The 15,687-nt window shown below is 49.5% G+C and overlaps 1 protein-coding gene across 6 annotated transcripts; it reads right to left on the bottom strand.

Moving 5' to 3' along the window:
* Positions 1 to 1,440: 1,440 nt before the first annotated feature.
* Positions 1,441 to 12,506, bottom strand: LIN37 (lin-37 DREAM MuvB core complex component). Of its 6 annotated transcripts, none has more exons than XM_081202042.1 (10): positions 12,398 to 12,506; positions 11,685 to 11,739; positions 11,379 to 11,454; positions 10,867 to 10,917; positions 9,404 to 9,433; positions 8,103 to 8,188; positions 7,020 to 7,186; positions 5,607 to 5,756; positions 3,209 to 3,282; positions 1,441 to 1,644 (listed from the first exon to the last, which is right to left on the bottom strand). In XM_081202042.1, the coding sequence occupies exons 1-10, from the start codon at positions 12,467 to 12,469 to the stop codon at positions 1,563 to 1,565; spliced, it is 843 nt and encodes a 280-aa protein (XP_081058168.1). In that variant the 5' UTR covers positions 12,470 to 12,506; the 3' UTR covers positions 1,441 to 1,562. The 6 variants fall into 6 exon arrangements, with proteins under 6 accessions (XP_081058168.1, XP_081058171.1, XP_081058172.1 ...); XM_081202045.1 differs by having other exon boundaries at positions 11,969 to 12,451; XM_081202046.1 differs by having other exon boundaries at positions 11,685 to 11,741; positions 12,189 to 12,451.
* Positions 12,507 to 15,687: the final 3,181 nt, after the last annotated feature.

The raw sequence follows: 15,687 nt of genomic DNA, 5'->3' as shown, positions 1-15,687 counted from the left end.
CCGCCGAGCGGATATTTGCTGCCGGCCTGCTATCGCTGAGAAAAAGGGCAGGAGCTGCCAAGTCCCGGCAGGGCAGCTGTGCAGGGCCATTCCTCTCCCCCCACCAGGCCCATGCAATGAAACTCAGGAGGCGATTTAGCTGGACTTTGTTCTCACCATCCTCCTTTTCAGAATTATTAGGTCTCTAGACCACCTTTTAGGGACACGGGTGGCGCTGTGGGTTAAACCACAGAGCCTAGGACTTGCCAATAAGGAGGTCGGTGGTTCGAATCCCAGCGACAGGGTGAGCTCCCGTTGCTTGGTCCCTGCTCCTGCCAACCTAGCAGTTCGAAAGTGTGTCAAAGTGCAAGTAGATAAATAGGTACCGTTCAGGCAGGAAGGTAAACGGCGTTTCTGTGCGCTGCTCTGGTTCGCCAGAAGCGGCTTAGTCATGCTGGCCACATGACTCGGAAGCTGTACACCGGCTCCCTCGGCCAATAAAGTGAGATGAGCGCCGCAACCTCAGAGTCGTCCACGACTGGACCTAACAGTCAGGGGTCCCTTTACCTTTACTTTAGTCCACCTTTTATATGCCAGTTGTCTTTGTCCATGGAGTTTTCAGACCCTGGTGTTGGGAAAGATTGAGGGCACAAGGAGAAGGGGACGACAGAGGACGAGATGGTTGGACAGTGTTCTCGAAGCTACCAGCATGAGTTTGACCAAACTGCGGGAGGCAGTGGAAGACAGGAGTGCCTGGTGTGCTCTGGTCCATGGGGTAATGAAGAGTTGGACATGACTAAACGACTAAACAACAACAAAAAGCTCACCTTTTCTCCAAGAAACTCTTATTTCCCCTCACAACCACGTCTATAGGTGAGCCAGGGGGTATAGGATGAAGCCAGTACTCAGGAAAAGTCAGGAGCAGGGGTCAGCAAACTTTTTCAGCAGGGGGCCAGTCCACTTTCCCTCAAACCTTGTGGGGGGCCAGACTATATTTGGGGGGGGGGAGAACGAATTCCTATGCCCCACAAATAACCCAGAGATGCATTTTAAATAAAAGCACACCTTCTATTCATGTAAAAACACAGATTCCTGGACTGTCCGCAGGCCGGAATGAGAAGGCGATTGGGCTGCATTTGGCCCCCGGGCCTTAGTTTGCCTACCCGTGGCCAAGAGGGTAAGCTCAAAGTGCAAGTCAGAAGAGCAGAGGGTGCAGGTAAGTAGTAGAGCTAAGGAAGATCCTTGCTGAGGCAGTAAACTCTTTATATTATTTTCTGCCTTAAGAGGACTCATTAGGCAGCCTTGGGGTGGGGGAGCCAAGGGGACAAAGGAATCAAGTCTAGGGTCTGAAGAAGCTGCCCAACCTCACACAGATTATCAACACCTCCTGACAATTCATAGCATCCTGGTTTACCTGTGTGGGTCCTCCTCAGCTCCAAGGAACGGATATATACACATATATGTGGACCTATTCCAAATACTGTGTTTATTGTTCCATAAAACTAAAGCCAGTTAATGCCAAGGCAAAGGACTCCAGGGAAGGGGAGATTTAAAAAAGGTTGTTGGCTATACTCAGATGTGTCTCACTGCCGCTCGTACATCTCCTTCAGAATCTTCATGCTCTCCGAATATCGCAGCTGGTTCTTGTGCGATCCCTCTTTCCACCTGTGAATAGCGGAGGCCACAAGTCAGCCACACAGCCCCGTATGTCTCTTTGTACCCATGGCTCTCTCAGATCAGTTGTTTCCCACAATCCCCACAAACAGCAGTTGCTGGTGCCCCTTGAGGCTGGTAGGGTATAAGGCGGGGAGACCAATGGTAGGTGGCGCTAGAGCAGTGTTTCCCAACCGGTGTTCCGCGGCACACTAGTGTGCCGTGAGACACCGGCTGGTGTGCCGTGGGAGGGAGGCGGGCGAGAGGCGGCGGCGAGAGGCGGCAGGGAGGATCCGCGTCGAGCCGGGGCGGCTCCGCGGTGGTCGTGCCGAGCGGCGGGGCAGCGCGCGCAAAAGGGAGGAGCGCGAGACAGCGGAGGAGGAGGAGGCCGGCATGTCCGGGCAGCAGCAGCAACAGCAGCAGCAGCAACTCCCGGCGACGGCTCCTCCTCCGCCCGCTATCGCAGCCGCCGCCGCCTCAGCTGCCGCCGCCGCCTCAGCTGCCCTCGCTCTGCTGCCTCCTCCCACCCCGGCAAGGGGGAGGGAAAAAACTTTCATTTTTGTGCGTCCCTCCCGGCGTGACGCTGCGCGCTGACGTCACGGGGGCGGGGCTTTAATGGTGGTGTGCCGCGAGATTTTTTTCTGGTAAGCAGGTGTGCCGTTGCCCAAAAACGTTTGGGAAACACTGCGCTAGAGACTTTTGGTGGGCGGAGCTACCTAGTTCTAGTTTTGTCTCCGACTTCCTCCCTGCTAAGCTCTATGGCAGAGCTTCCCAAACTTCTCATGTCAGTGACACACTTTTTAGACATGCGTCGTTTCATGACACGGTAATTCAGTTTTACTAGCAAGCCAGAGGTTAAACTAACCCTTTATAAGAGCGTTCACACAAGCACGCCTACACATGGCAACCGAAGCACTAACGTGTCGCGACACAGAGTTTGGAAAGCTCTTCTGCTCTACAGGAATCAAAGGAGAGGAAGCCAGGGCCACTCCCTTGACTGGCCGCAGGTAAGGAGGGAGGCAGGTAAGGGGCTGGGCTGAGGGCAGACTGAAGTTGGTGGCAGTGGCTTTGGTAATATGGTGCCCTGAGGGAGGACAAAATCCCCCCCCCTCTTATTTTAACAATAATTCATTTTGGTACAGTTGATTTTTTTCTATACCCGTATGTAGGTGTTATTATTTGGTGTCCCTTCAGCTTGGTGCCCTGTGTGGGAGACCAGCTTGCACCACCCTAAATTGCCTGGCACCTTCATTATACACCTTTAGGTGCCAGGCAAAAACATTCCTCTTCAACCAGGCCTTTGGCTAACATCCTATATCACTGAAAATGTGTTTGTGGGAGTGCTGGGGAGGGGCAGTTATGGGTTTATTTCATTCCTGTTCTTATTATGTATTTTGAGTTTTTACCTAGTATTTTTATGCTCATGAAGCACCCTGAGATCTACCAAGGAAGGGTGCTAAGCACATTTAATAAAGGACGATGGTCATAAATGAATATGGCACAGTTTGTGGGGCAGTGCAAAAGGTTCTCTGCCTCATGCCCTCCTCCTCCTTGCTTCCAGAGCCAAGCATCCTACCTTTGCCTGATCTTCTTCCACCGCTCCATGTTCTTGTAGATGAGGGAGGACATTGATGGTACAGCATCAGAAGCCTGGAGTTGGGGGGAGAGCGAGAGAGAGAAAGAGAGAAAGAGGATTTCGTCAGCACTCTGCTTGGCCTAAAGCCCTGTAGGGCTGACACAGCGGCCTGGCAAGCAGAATAACCCAATCAACTCAAAAGCTATCCAGAGGCCAAGAAGCAAATGAAATGAAGATGCAGTAACCCCCTTAGTTGGAGAAAATGAAAATGCAGAGATATTTTCTTGCGGAAATCACAGTCAACATGCTGAGAGTCCGTTGACTTTAAATAATTACCGTATTTTTCGCCCTATAGGACGCACCGGCCCATAGGACGCACCTAGATTTTTTTGGGGGGGGAATAAAAGGGGGAAAAATTATATCCCCCCCCGGCGCGGGGCTGGGGAAGCCCGAGCTTCCCTCTCCCCCAGCTCCCAGAACGCGACCCAGAGTGATGCCGAAGCTGCGTGTAGCTTTGGCATCGCTCTGGGAGCTTGCGGGGCTGGGGGAGGGGGAAGCCCTCTGCCAGCCTCCAAACCAGGTCGGGAGACAGCGGGATGGCGCGCTGCGCCTCCCCACTGTCCCCCGAGTTTGCGGGGCTGGCGACGGGGAGGAGCAGGCTTCTCCCCCCTGCCAGTCTTCTAACCAAGTCGGGGGACAGCGCGATGGCGGTGGGGCTCTCCAGGCTTCAGCGAAAGCCTGCATTCGCCCCATAGGACGCACACACATTTCCCCTTCATTTTTGGAGGGGAAAAAGTGCGTCCTATAGGGCGAAAAATACGGTATCTTTACTTGTTAAAAGAAATGAAATGTTTAAAATGGCCTATACATTCAATATTTGCACGTGTAAAATTTGTGTATTTATGCGAGTGCAGCTGCCACCAGTAGAAGACAATACTAAGCTTCAGAGATCAATGTTTTGGTTGGTATAAGGCTTCCTATATGTTTATTGGCTGCTGTCCATTTCAGATAAAATGCCACCCTCAGTTGACAACTCTTATCTACACACATGTAAAAAGGGTGGAGGGGAAGAGAGATAATGTGAACAGCGGGAAATCCCTGGTCTTGACAGAGCCCCTAGTGAACCGAATCATACTTGCCAGAAAATTCTAGTTCAGTAACTATTAGTTGATGGTTGTTCAGCCTTTGTAGTTATTTATACAGTACTCAGCTTTCCCACATAGCTCAAAAGAAGCTTGCAAATTTGAGATGTCATACTAGTGCAACGATAAGGAGAAAGAAGAGTTCAGTCCCCAGTCTCAATAATAAAACCCAACAGTACTCAATATTGCTTAGAGCAAACTGCAAGCTCTTACAAATTTCCCCAGGTATTCCAGAAACTAAGGGAACACTGTCGTGAATTGCAGTACATGGCTGGCTAGCCTGGCCACGGATTTTAACTCTGCAGCAGGTGCAGCTGAGGCTCTCATCTGCACAATTCGTTTAAAGCAGTATCATGCCACTTTAAACAGTCACGGCTGCCCCCCCCCCGAGTCCTGGGAACTGTGATTTAATGCTGGGAGGTGTCAGGAGACCCCCCTCCCAATTTGCCTCCCAGAGCTACAATTCACAGAGTGGTTTCACAGTCAGACCCTCTTCCTGGAAATTGCAGCTCTGTGAGGGGAATGGGGTTTCCTGACAGCTCTCAGCACTACAGTTCACTGGATCCTTCAAATGTTTTTAGAATGTTTTTAAACTGTTTTATTGTGGATGTGTTTGCTGCTCTTGGCTCCTGCAGGAGGAAGAGCAAGATATAAATATGAACAGTGCTTTTCCCCCTAAAAAAATGTTTAGGGGTACTCTCATTTTCCTACTCATATTGAGATACTGCCCCTCAAAGAGGCCAAACTTAGATTCACAAAATGTTTAGGGGTATGTGTACCCTGCGTCCCCCCAGAAAAAAACTGAGTATAAATATAGGTAAAGGGACCCCTGACAATTAGGTCCAGTCGTGGCCAACTCTGGGGTTGCGGCGCTCATCTCACTTTACTGGCCGAGGGAGCCGGCGTACAGCTTCCGGGTCGTGTGGCCAGCATGACTAAGCCGCTTCTGGCAAACCAGAGCAGCACACAGAAAAGCCGTTTACCTTCCCGCCAGAGCGGTACCTATTTATCTGCTTGCACTTTGACGTGCTTTCGAACTGCTAGGTTGGCAGGAGCAGGGACCGAGCAACGGGAGCTCACCCCGTTGCGGGGATTCGAACCACCGACCTTCTGCTCGGCAAGTCCTAGGCTCTGTGGTTTAACCCACAGCGCCACCCGCGTCCCTGAATATAAATATAAATTGCTTCAAATCAGCAGAGCCTCCCCCACTCCTTTTCTCCCTTCTCCCCCACCTCCCTGCTTTAGGGTGCTCTGACCGTGTCAGCAGCTACTTTCGCCTTGTCTTCGGGCTCTAGCGGGGATGGGATACGCAGGTTTACTGGTTCCCCTGTGGCATTTGTGTGGCAGGGAGCAGGAGGCGGCAGCTTGTACACATCCTGGCTCTTCCCATTCAGACCTTCGGTGCCCTAGGATCAAAAACATGGGGAAAGAAGAGAGGCACAGGCTCAGTATCTCTTCGACTGTGGACTCGACAAGCCGAAAAGTCCCCCCCCCCATTCATTTCCTATGTTTATACACCACCCGTTTCCCAACTCGAGGCAGTATACATGAGAATGTTCCCATTTCCTGATCGCAATGTAAGCTGGGAGGTCGGTTAGGCAACGATTGGGCGCTGTGGGGGGCTGAGTAGGAATTTGAGCCTGGGCCTCTGCAGTCCAAGTCCAAACCTTTTTTAAAAAATATTTTTATTAAGTTTTACATAACAAATTTAAATTCAAACACATCGTTCACCTCCTCATTTAGACTCCTCTGAATCCCTTGACTTCCCTCTGCCCTTCCATGGTTACCATTGTCAATCTTTTCCCCACCTTCATGTGCTTATCTTATTTTCTCTAATTTGTTAAAAGAATAATAATCTATTTTCCCATAGTTTCTCGTACATTACAAGCACCACTCAAATCCTGCCAAAGTTTTTAGTTGTTTACAGTGTTCTCTTAAGTACATTATAAATTTCCCCCGTTCCTTCTTAAAATTCTTCTCTTCCTGGTTTCTGATTTTCCCAGTCAGTTTCGCCATTTCGGCATAGCCCATCATCTTCATCAGCCATTCCTCTTTGGCTGGAACTTTATCTTCTTTCCATCTCTGAGCCAGGAGCCAAGACCAAACCTCTAACCACTATGCCACACTGCAGGGCTGGCCTCATCACTGGGCAGAGTGAGGTGGCAGCAAATTATTGGTTATTTAAAACTCAGAAGCAAAGCGGCTGTGAGCTCCTCTCTGGGAGGCCTGCAAATTTGTGTGGTCTTGCTGAGCCAAGGTGTGGCCTAACATGTTGAACCTGGCCAGTACACACAAAAGAGTATTAGTCAAAAAGAGTGGGCATTGTTTTCATGGCAGCCAGGTAGAATTCTGCCCAATGTCAGTGCAAACCGACCTCAGCCAACCCTTCCCCTCTGAAGTTTTGTGGTAAATTTTTTGATGTTGGATTAGGTGGTAGTAGCACAGGCATTCCTAGATCCCTTGAGGTAATAGTAAGCTGTAACAGTTCTCTGGGCCACCTTTGCCAGGCCCTGCCACACTGAACCAAGATGGGCAGCAGCGGATGGGGGGAGGAATACCAGTCTGCTACCTCCCCCTTGTCTGCCACCTGTGGCAAAGGGCTCACTCTGCCCAATGAGAGGACTGGCCCTGCTGCATCCTTTCCTAAGCGAGGGCCTCTTATTTAGTACCTCCTCATCCTCCAGTAGGACAGGCAGATTCGGGCTGGGAGATCGCTCCTGCTCCCGGACCATGGGACTGTTCCGCATCCAGGCCCGACAGATGGGGTACAGCGGGGTGCTCTCGGAGAACTGCGCCAGGTCGACGCTCCGGTCAAACAGCTTGATGACATAGGTGTCTGCGGGGGACAAGGCAGCAAGACACAGCTCTTCAAGGCAGCCCTTTAAAAATGTCATCCGGTTCTTGGGGTTATATGGAAGCCACTAAGGGCTCCATTTATTATCAATCAATCAATCAATCAATCTTTATTACGGTCCAGAGACCCAACAAATCGTTACAAAGCAATGCACAATTCAGACAGCCTACCTTCAGGTTAAACAAGCATTTTGTTCAGACTTAAAGATAGGAATCACTGGTTCTTGCAACCACTGATTAAAAACTTCGCCACTGCTAATATTCTAGCATTTCCAGTCTTCCAATAGGAACCTGACATGGTGAGCCTCTGATTTTCCCGGGAAAGGTACCAGCAAGGGTAATATCAGTTCAGCCCTGGCTTGCTCATATTTCGCACAGTGCAGCAAAATATGTTTTATGGAATCGATGTCTTGAGCACACGAGCAAAGTCTGTCCTGGTAGGGAACTCCTCTCAACCTGCCATCCAACACGGCAGAAGGAAAGACGTTTAGTCTGGCTTTGGTGAAAAACCTTCGATAATTTGGTACTGTCAAGTTTTTAATGTGAGATGTGAAATTAAAGACATGTCTATTATTATTATTATTATTATTATTATTATTATTATTATTATTGCCAGTGTTGGTAACAATAGGTGAAGCCAGAGCCGATGACACATGAAGCCATGACCTTAACAGTTGTAAGGAAGGAAGCAGGGGATGGCTAAGGCCAGAATGAGGTTGATGGGGCAGTGCCCATTTGCTCAGATAAGCTAGCCTGCACTGGCTTCAAGGATTGCCAGCTTCAAGGAGGGGATAGGAGTGGCCTTCTCACAGGCTCCACCCACACCCTGATTCGGCCAACTCTGTGATCAACCACATCTTTCGGGGGAGTCTTGCTGGATCAGCCCCGTTTCTACTCACTCTGTTTCTGCTGCCCACCCTCCGTCAATCCATCGTCCGTCTCTTTCCTCTTCTTGCGGCGGTGGTGAGAGAACCGGCTGGACGGCCTGAGAGCAATGCCACAGTTTAGAAACTGTGCAGCTGGCTGACTCGCTGCACAAGTGTCAGAAAGGCCTGGAGGCATTTTCCAAGCCCTGGGGGCAAGCCACAGCATCACTTGTGCAACTAAAACTGAAAGCCGCTAACACTGGCTGATTATAACTATTATTTATTAAATTTGTATACTGCACAGTTCACAGCATAAAATGACAATATAAAAAACACATAATACAAAATTTGATGGGAATGCTGCGTAGTGCAAGCCTTAAAGCATTGAAAGCTGCACCAACCTTTCCTCAAGTTCCCCCTGCATGTCAGTGGATGGTGTTGGTGGCAAATACAGTGGTACCCCGCAAGACGGAAAACCCGCTAGACGAAAGGGTTTTCCGTTTTGGAGGTGCTTCGCAAAACGAATTTCCTATGGGCTTGCTTCGCAAGATGAAAATGTCTTGCGAGTTCCTGCGGGGTTTTTTTCCTTTCCCCCCCTTTTTCCCAAGCCGCTAAGCCACTTATCAGCTGATCCGCTAAGCCGCTTATCAGCTGATCCGCTAATCCACTAATATGCTAATGGGCTTGCTTCGCAAGATGAAAAAACCGCAAGACGAAGAGACTCGTGGAACGGATTCTTTTCGTCTTGCGAGGCACCACTGTACAAGCAACAGTTGGCCAACAAAGCCAACCAAAATGTGTGAGCCCATGAAGTAACACAGGGCTAACTCAGTTTTACTCAGAGTAGGATCCACTGAACTTAATGGACCTAAGTTAGTCATGTCCATTAATGGCAACGGATCTACTGAGTAGGACTAACGCAGGATACAACCGACAGTGTGATGTTTGCAGCAGCAATAGTTTCAAGCATGAGAGACCTGGGCTGGAGAACCTCCAGGAGGTGTATTTTGAGTGACAGGCTTACTTAACTTGCTCATTTGAAATCCAGTTCAGGAGCATCAACCGGCCAAGCCACACTGCCTAGTTCTAAATGCCATTTTGCGGTGAATGAGTACAGTGGAACAATAGACTCGCAGAATTGTAAGAAGGGACCACGAGGGTCATCTAATCCAACCCCCTGCAACACAGGAATATTTTGCCCAATGTGGGGCTAGAACCCACAACCCTAAGATTAAGAGTCTCGTGTTCTACCAGCTGAGCTAAGAATGGTGAAATCTGAAATCTCCCATGCTATGGTTATCAACAGGTGGGGAAGACGCTGTAAAGAGCCATACCTCTTTCCTGTGGCAGTAGGAGAAGAGTCCCTGAAACCGCAAAGCAAGAGGATTTAGGAATTGCCCAGAATGCAATAGCTTCACCAGCAAGAAGAAAAAAAAGGGGGGGGGAACCCTACTCCCCAGGATAGCTGGTCCCAGGAGAGGGTTAACCATTCTTAGGATTTTGGGGCCCCCAAGAACACTCCTCTCCCATGACTTTCAGTAGAAGTCGGGACCATTTTTAAAGCCCTTATAGAAAAATAAATATCCCATGGCAACTTTACAAATTAAGATCTTTTTTATTAGCCCTCTTTGCAAACACAGACACACAAAACCTAGTAGCTAGGTTTGTTTGTTTTCTGCAAATTGTTATATGCTTAACCTATTAGGATATTTAGGGCAAAGCTGTGGGGCTCATTTTCACAGGTTCCTTCCATTCTCCTAGACCAGGGGTAGGCAACCTAAGGCCCGGGGGCCAGATGCGGCCCAATCGCCTTCTCAATCCGACCCGCGGATGGTCTGGGAATCAGTGTGTTTTTACCTGAGTAGAATGTGTCCTTTTATTTAAAATGCATCTCTGGGTTATTTGTGGGGCATAGGAATTCGTTCATATTTCACCCCCCAAAATATAGTCTGTCCCACCACATGGTCTGAGGGACCAGCCCATAGCTGAAAAAGGTTGCTGACCCCTGTCCTAGACACTTTGGAGAGAAAAGAAAGGAAAGAAACCCAGAGAAGAAGCAGGAAACAAAAGCCAACTGTCTAAACGCATGATTCTCAATAGAAGTGGGCCTCTAAGGGTGGGGGGAGGAGAAATCCTTCCTTTATTCAGTTTCAACATATGCCTGGGCAAGTCTTGCCCACCTGTTCACATTCGGTGTAACACAGGTGGCATGTGCAGTCATACGGGGTTTACTGAATTCAATGGGGCTTACTCCCAGGTAAGTGGGGCTACAATATCAGCCTCATCCACCCAACCCTATTCTGCTGGGAATAAACAATGAGGTATGGTCATTACCATTCTGCACTGCCACAGCAGTTTTTAAAATATATTTTACTTCTGCAAACCTAGAGTTCTCCCAGGTCTAACTTTTGTGCATGGGTGGTACCATTCTGGCAACTCTGGCACCCTCAGCCCAACCATCAGAAATAAAGGGAATGGTGTTGTTTACTGCCCAGCATCCTGGAGACAGGATACTAGACAAAATGGATCTTGGTCTGATCTAGAAGGGCAATTCTTAGTTCCAAAGTGGCAGGACCACAGGATCAAAGAATTTTAGTGTTGCAGGTCATCTACTTCAATACAGGAATCTCCTCCACCCACCCCAGTTTTCCCTGGCTGGCAGGCATAGCTACAATATTATTTTAGCTATCTAGGAGCTGGCCCTTGGCAACAGCCTCCTCCCCACCGAAAAATTTGATGGCATGGGACAGCAGTCAAGGGCAAGTGAAGGCAACTAGGGAATGCTTGAGCGTCTTACTTGCTGAGTACATCTGAGGGAGTCTTCCCAGAGTCCTCTTCCATCTGCTCCCTGTGGAGATGAGTCAGGAAAAGGGGGAACAGGATGTTAGTGTCCGAGGGGGAAAACTGGCATCTCATTTGAGGACCCACTTCTTGGAGCAACTACAGTGGTACCTCGGGTTACATACGCTTCAGGTTACAGACTCCGCTAACCCAGAAATATTACCTCAGGTTAAGAACTTTGCTTCAGGATGAGAACAGAAATCGTGCAGCGGCAGCGCAGCAGCAGCAGGAGGCCCATTAGCTAAAGTGGTGCTTCAGGTTAAGAACAGTTTCAGGTTAAGAACGGACCTCCGGAACAATTTAAGTACTTAACCTGAGGTACCACTGTACTCCTTGCAGGAGAAGGAGCTAGTCGCAAAGCACGCCACAAGGAATCTAAGGCCTCTTCCTTCTAGGCGACGGTAGATAAGAAATTGCAAGCTAATACATTGCCTACTCCTGAACCCAAAAGAACCTGGCAATACTTACCGATCAACCTCAGACTTCTCCAGTAGGCATTGCAGCACAGCATCGAGACGGTTTCGAGCATTGGCCGTCTCTAGATCTGGGGAAGGTCCACAGGGGAGAAAATCATTATTCTGGCAGAAAGCATTTACCCACCCCCTCCACTTTACAGTACAACATAGGATCTCTTTTTTCTCCATAGCGGCTGTCCCCAACCTCGTGCCCAGTGGGTGCTGTGGGGCTGCAATGATGAGGTCACTTCTGCACTGCCCTTTCAGCTGCTGCTGCTTTCCCCTGACTTTCGTGGCAGAGTTTTCAGAGCCCCCCTACCTGGCTTTTCCGTTTTCACCTTCGTGTGTAGCATGTTTACCAGAATCACAGTTCCCTGCAAGAGAAAAAATAAACCTGTGTCTCACTTGATACAGAGGATTCTGGCCATTACGGCCAAGTGATATTGAATGTTCAAAATAGGAAGATATATTGAATGAACTAAGGAGGGAAACAGAAAATACCTTAAAGGCAGGATGGGTACCTTTAACAAGCATGGGATTTTGCAAAGAAGGGCCACAAGACATTTCTGGCCTCCGTGTTTACAGCAGCTTTACCTTTTTTACCTTACAGTAGTTTCCTCTTTCTCTACCGACCCTTCACGGGATCGATGAAGCGGGATCTCTGGGATCTTTTATTTTGCCAAGCTCCTGCCAGGCAGCCAGTCCTGTGCGCTCTTGCCCGGGAACAAGCCCTACTGAACTCGGTGGGGCTTACTCCCGAGTAGACACACGCGCAGCATTGCACTGCCCAGCTCGTCCCGGGCTCCAAGGTGCCGGAAAGGCTTTCGGAGCTGCTTCTCTTGCGCCGGACAGCGTTGACTCCAGGAGAGAGGGCAGAAGCCGGTCCCCGATTCTCCGGACCAAAGGACTTTGCTGCTTGCTTTGCTGCTGGCCTTTCTGCCCTTGCTCCCCGTCGCCCCGCCCTCGCGCAATCCCGGACACCCCCAAGCGAAGAAGCAGCAAAACACCCGCAGTTGCAACAGCAGAAGCCACCTCTCTGCCAATCGCTCCTTCTCTGATGCCAGTTCGCACGAATGCAGAAAAACCGCCTCTGGCCCGCTGCATGCTGGGAGTTGTAGGCGACTTTTTGCCGGGGGCGGGGCGGGGGGCGGCAAGCTTCGGCCAATGGGCTGCCCGCTTCCCTTCTTTGAATTGATCTCTGCGTTCTGTGCGTGTGTATTTTAAGGAGCGGGACACAGTGTAAGATTGGGAGTCATGGGGTTGGTAGAGAAGAGTGTATTTATGAACTTAACAGTGCTTAGTTTTTTGTTTTTTTTTTGGTTGCTCTTTTTGTAGAACAGTCCAGTTGGAAGGGACATTGATGGTCCAACCCCGTGCAGTGCAGGAATCCTGGGTGGGCTCGAGCCACCAAACTTCCGGCCAGCAGTCAGATGTTGCCTAAGCCTCTCTGCAAAGTTTTCGCATTTCGCATTTTTGGTTACTGTGTAGTAGTAGCAGCAGATAATTGACCCGTATGGAGAATCTGATCCCACCGCAGGAAAGATGCCTCTTGATTGCTAGGATGGAAGGGAGGGCAAATAGGGCTGGCTCCAGATCTGGTGGGACGCGGGTGGCGCTGTGGTCTAAACCACAGAGCCCAGGGCTTGCCAATCAGAAGGTCGGTGGTTCGAATCCCCTCGACAGGGTGAGCTCCCGTTGCTCCCGTTGCTCGGTCCCTGCTCCTGCCAACCTAGCAGTTCGAAAGCACTGTCAAAGTGCAAGTAGATAAATAGGTACCGCTCAGGCGGGAAGGTAAACTGCTTTGCCAGAAGTGGCTTAGTCATGACCTGGAAGCTGTATGCCGGCTCCCTCTGCCTATAAAGCAAGATGAGCGCCGCAACCCCAGAGAGTCATCCGCGACTGGACCTAACGGTCAGGGGTCCTTTTACCTTTACCAGGTCTGGTGGGACCCCTGCCTGGGTCCCCTTTTGTATATCCCCACACTGTTCTAGGTCCTTAATGGGGACCCTGCTGCTAATGCTTTCCCTAAAAATCTAAGCATCCTAAACGACAGTAATGAGTATTCTTAGGGTAGTGACTCTCATTGAACTCAGTGGAACTTGTTTCTGCTTAAATAAATTTAGGGTCAGGGTTGCAAATTTTCAGTTCTATTGTCTTGTTTTGCTGTAAATAATTAAGAATAAATTTCACTGGTGTTGTTAATATTGTTTTATAGATTAAAAATGCCGTGTTGATTTGTTAATCATATAATAGGACTTTTGCTTTAATTGTGATGCTTTGCTTTGTTAAGAGTGTTTTATAGGTTGCAATTGTTTCACAATATGATTTATGCTGTATTTGTGATATTCTGTTATGTTCTATTGTGTTATGGTTATTTATTTAGTTAAGTGCAGCTTATGGTGGTGAGCTAAAGTCCAGAGATTTACATTATGCCCATCCTGTGGTTGCTGACAAGTTTCTCCCTTTAGTTTGGGCTCCTGTGTTTTTTTTAACACCTGCTGCCTGGCAGAGAAAACAGTTTTGTTTCTTTGGGACTTTTGGGACTAAGGAAAGATCATCATAGGGGGACTCCCCCCCTGCCACCCATCTGCTTCCCACACTCCACCCTTGGTCGTGCATCCTTGTGAAGAGTGCCACCTTATGCACAAGCTTAACAGCATCTTGGCCCCCAGCAGGAGCACCAGTTCTGGATTGCTACCTTAGTCTGCAGCTTGAATTTTTGCTGATCCAAGAAGTGGTAATTACAGGTGCTCACAGTGCTGTAGGGCAGTGTTTCCCAACCTTTTTTGGGCAAAGGCACACTTGTTTGATGAAAAAAAACTCGAGGCACACCACCATTACAGCCCCGTGACGTCAGCGTGCAGCGTCACGCCGGGAGGGACGCACGAAAGTGTAAGTTTCAATTTTTCCCCTCCCCCTTGCCGGGGAACCTCCAAGCTTTGGGGGTGGGGGGGGGAGGAGGCAGCAAAGCGAGGCAGGAAGGAGAGCGCGGCTTGGCTGGGTGAGCTTTGGCAGGGAATGAGAGCCGCGAGGCGGGCGCTGCGGACGGAGGCGCTGCCCGCCGAGCTCGCAGGCAGCCAGGCAGGCAGACGGCGAGAGCCCCGCGCTGGGCGGCCTCTCCTCGCCGCCGCCGCCCCGCCTCTCGCCGCCCGACTCGCCCGCCTCCCTCCAGGCAACATCTCGCGGCACACCAGGCAACATCTCGCGGCACACTAGTGTGCTGCGGAACAGTGGTTGGGAAACACTGCTGTAGGGGCTCCCATGTAGGTGTGAAAGGAGTATCCTTTGTTCCTGAGCATCATAAAATACACTCAGTGTCACTCATTGCAGCAGGCATTCTTCTCCCACCCTTGCTGGACACCACCCTATGAAACAGCAACTCTGAGATGCATATTTTTTATGCGGAAGGAAACGGTTGGCACTCGGAGAGTCTAACTTGGACATGGCCATCTGTGCTGCATTTAAGCAGGGCTCCCTAGTATGTAGTTTCCTTTGCTGCCGTCAGTCTATATATTTGTTGTCTCAGAGGACTTGTAGGAGCACATTATAATACTGTAGACACTTTTACGAAGAACTTACATCTCTAAGATGCCTGCCCTGCCTTTTGTTAGAAATGCTCACCTGCATTTTCGGTATCATTGCTGGAGGGCTGTATTAGTGCTAGAATAGTGTTTCCTAACATTTAATAATTAAAAGTAATAATATTCAAATCTAATGCTTTGTGTCCTCCTTGCCTCAGTGGGTGGGAAGAATAATTGTTTCCCGATGAATGAATGAACCGATTTATTTCGGTCACTGCCCAGAGTGCACTTGTTTCCCGATATCCCTTTTAAATACTTCTAAAGTGCTTCCAAGTAAACAGGCCACAGGATTACCCTAGCTAGCGTACGTGCTAATTTTCAGAATTGCTCAGCCCTAGTGTTACAAATACATTTCAGGACACTATTGCAGTTTGTCACGTACTTGCAGCGCCTGCTTAAAAATAAGTCGAGCTGAGTGTAATGGGACTTACCATGGGCGTAACCAGGATTTTTGTTGGGGGGGGCAAACAGTTGAGCTTTTTTGGGGAGATCACGGGTAAAAATGCCTCCCCTCCCAAAAAAAGAGACCATTACGGGGGGCAGGCTTCTGCTGTGTGGGGGTGCAGAACCTTAGTTTATTGAGTATTTGAAATGCTTTTCAATACTTTTTGAGGATTTGCCCCCCCCCCTCTCACTTGGCTTCGCCCATGAGACTCACACCCAATCAAGTAGTACCAGAGCATGACGGTATTTGTAGTTTGTGCGCCCGACCGGAACTGAGAAGCCATCTGGCGTATATTC

This window comes from Podarcis bocagei, assembly GCF_964188305.1.
Source record: "Podarcis bocagei genome assembly, chromosome: 7".
In the NCBI taxonomy this organism is placed as follows: Eukaryota; Metazoa; Chordata; class Lepidosauria; order Squamata; family Lacertidae; genus Podarcis; species Podarcis bocagei.
The sequence above is the reverse complement of the archived record's forward strand: the minus strand, read 5'-3'. Positions and strand labels throughout refer to the sequence as shown.

What these genes read in the sequence shown, in the direction of transcription:
- LIN37 (XM_081202042.1), bottom strand. Translation starts at nt 12,469, where the DNA reads ATGCAGCGGGCCAGAGGCGGTTTTTCTGCATTCGTGCGAACTGGCATC. An exon ending in CCTACTGCCACAGGAAAGAG is followed by an intron (nt 8,189 to 9,403) that starts GTATGGCTCTTT and finishes CATTGCTCTCAG; the next exon opens with GCCGTCCAGCCGGTTCTCTC. An exon ending in GGGTGGGCAGCAGAAACAGA is followed by an intron (nt 7,187 to 8,102) that starts GTGAGTAGAAAC and finishes TGTCCCCCGCAG; the next exon opens with ACACCTATGTCATCAAGCTG.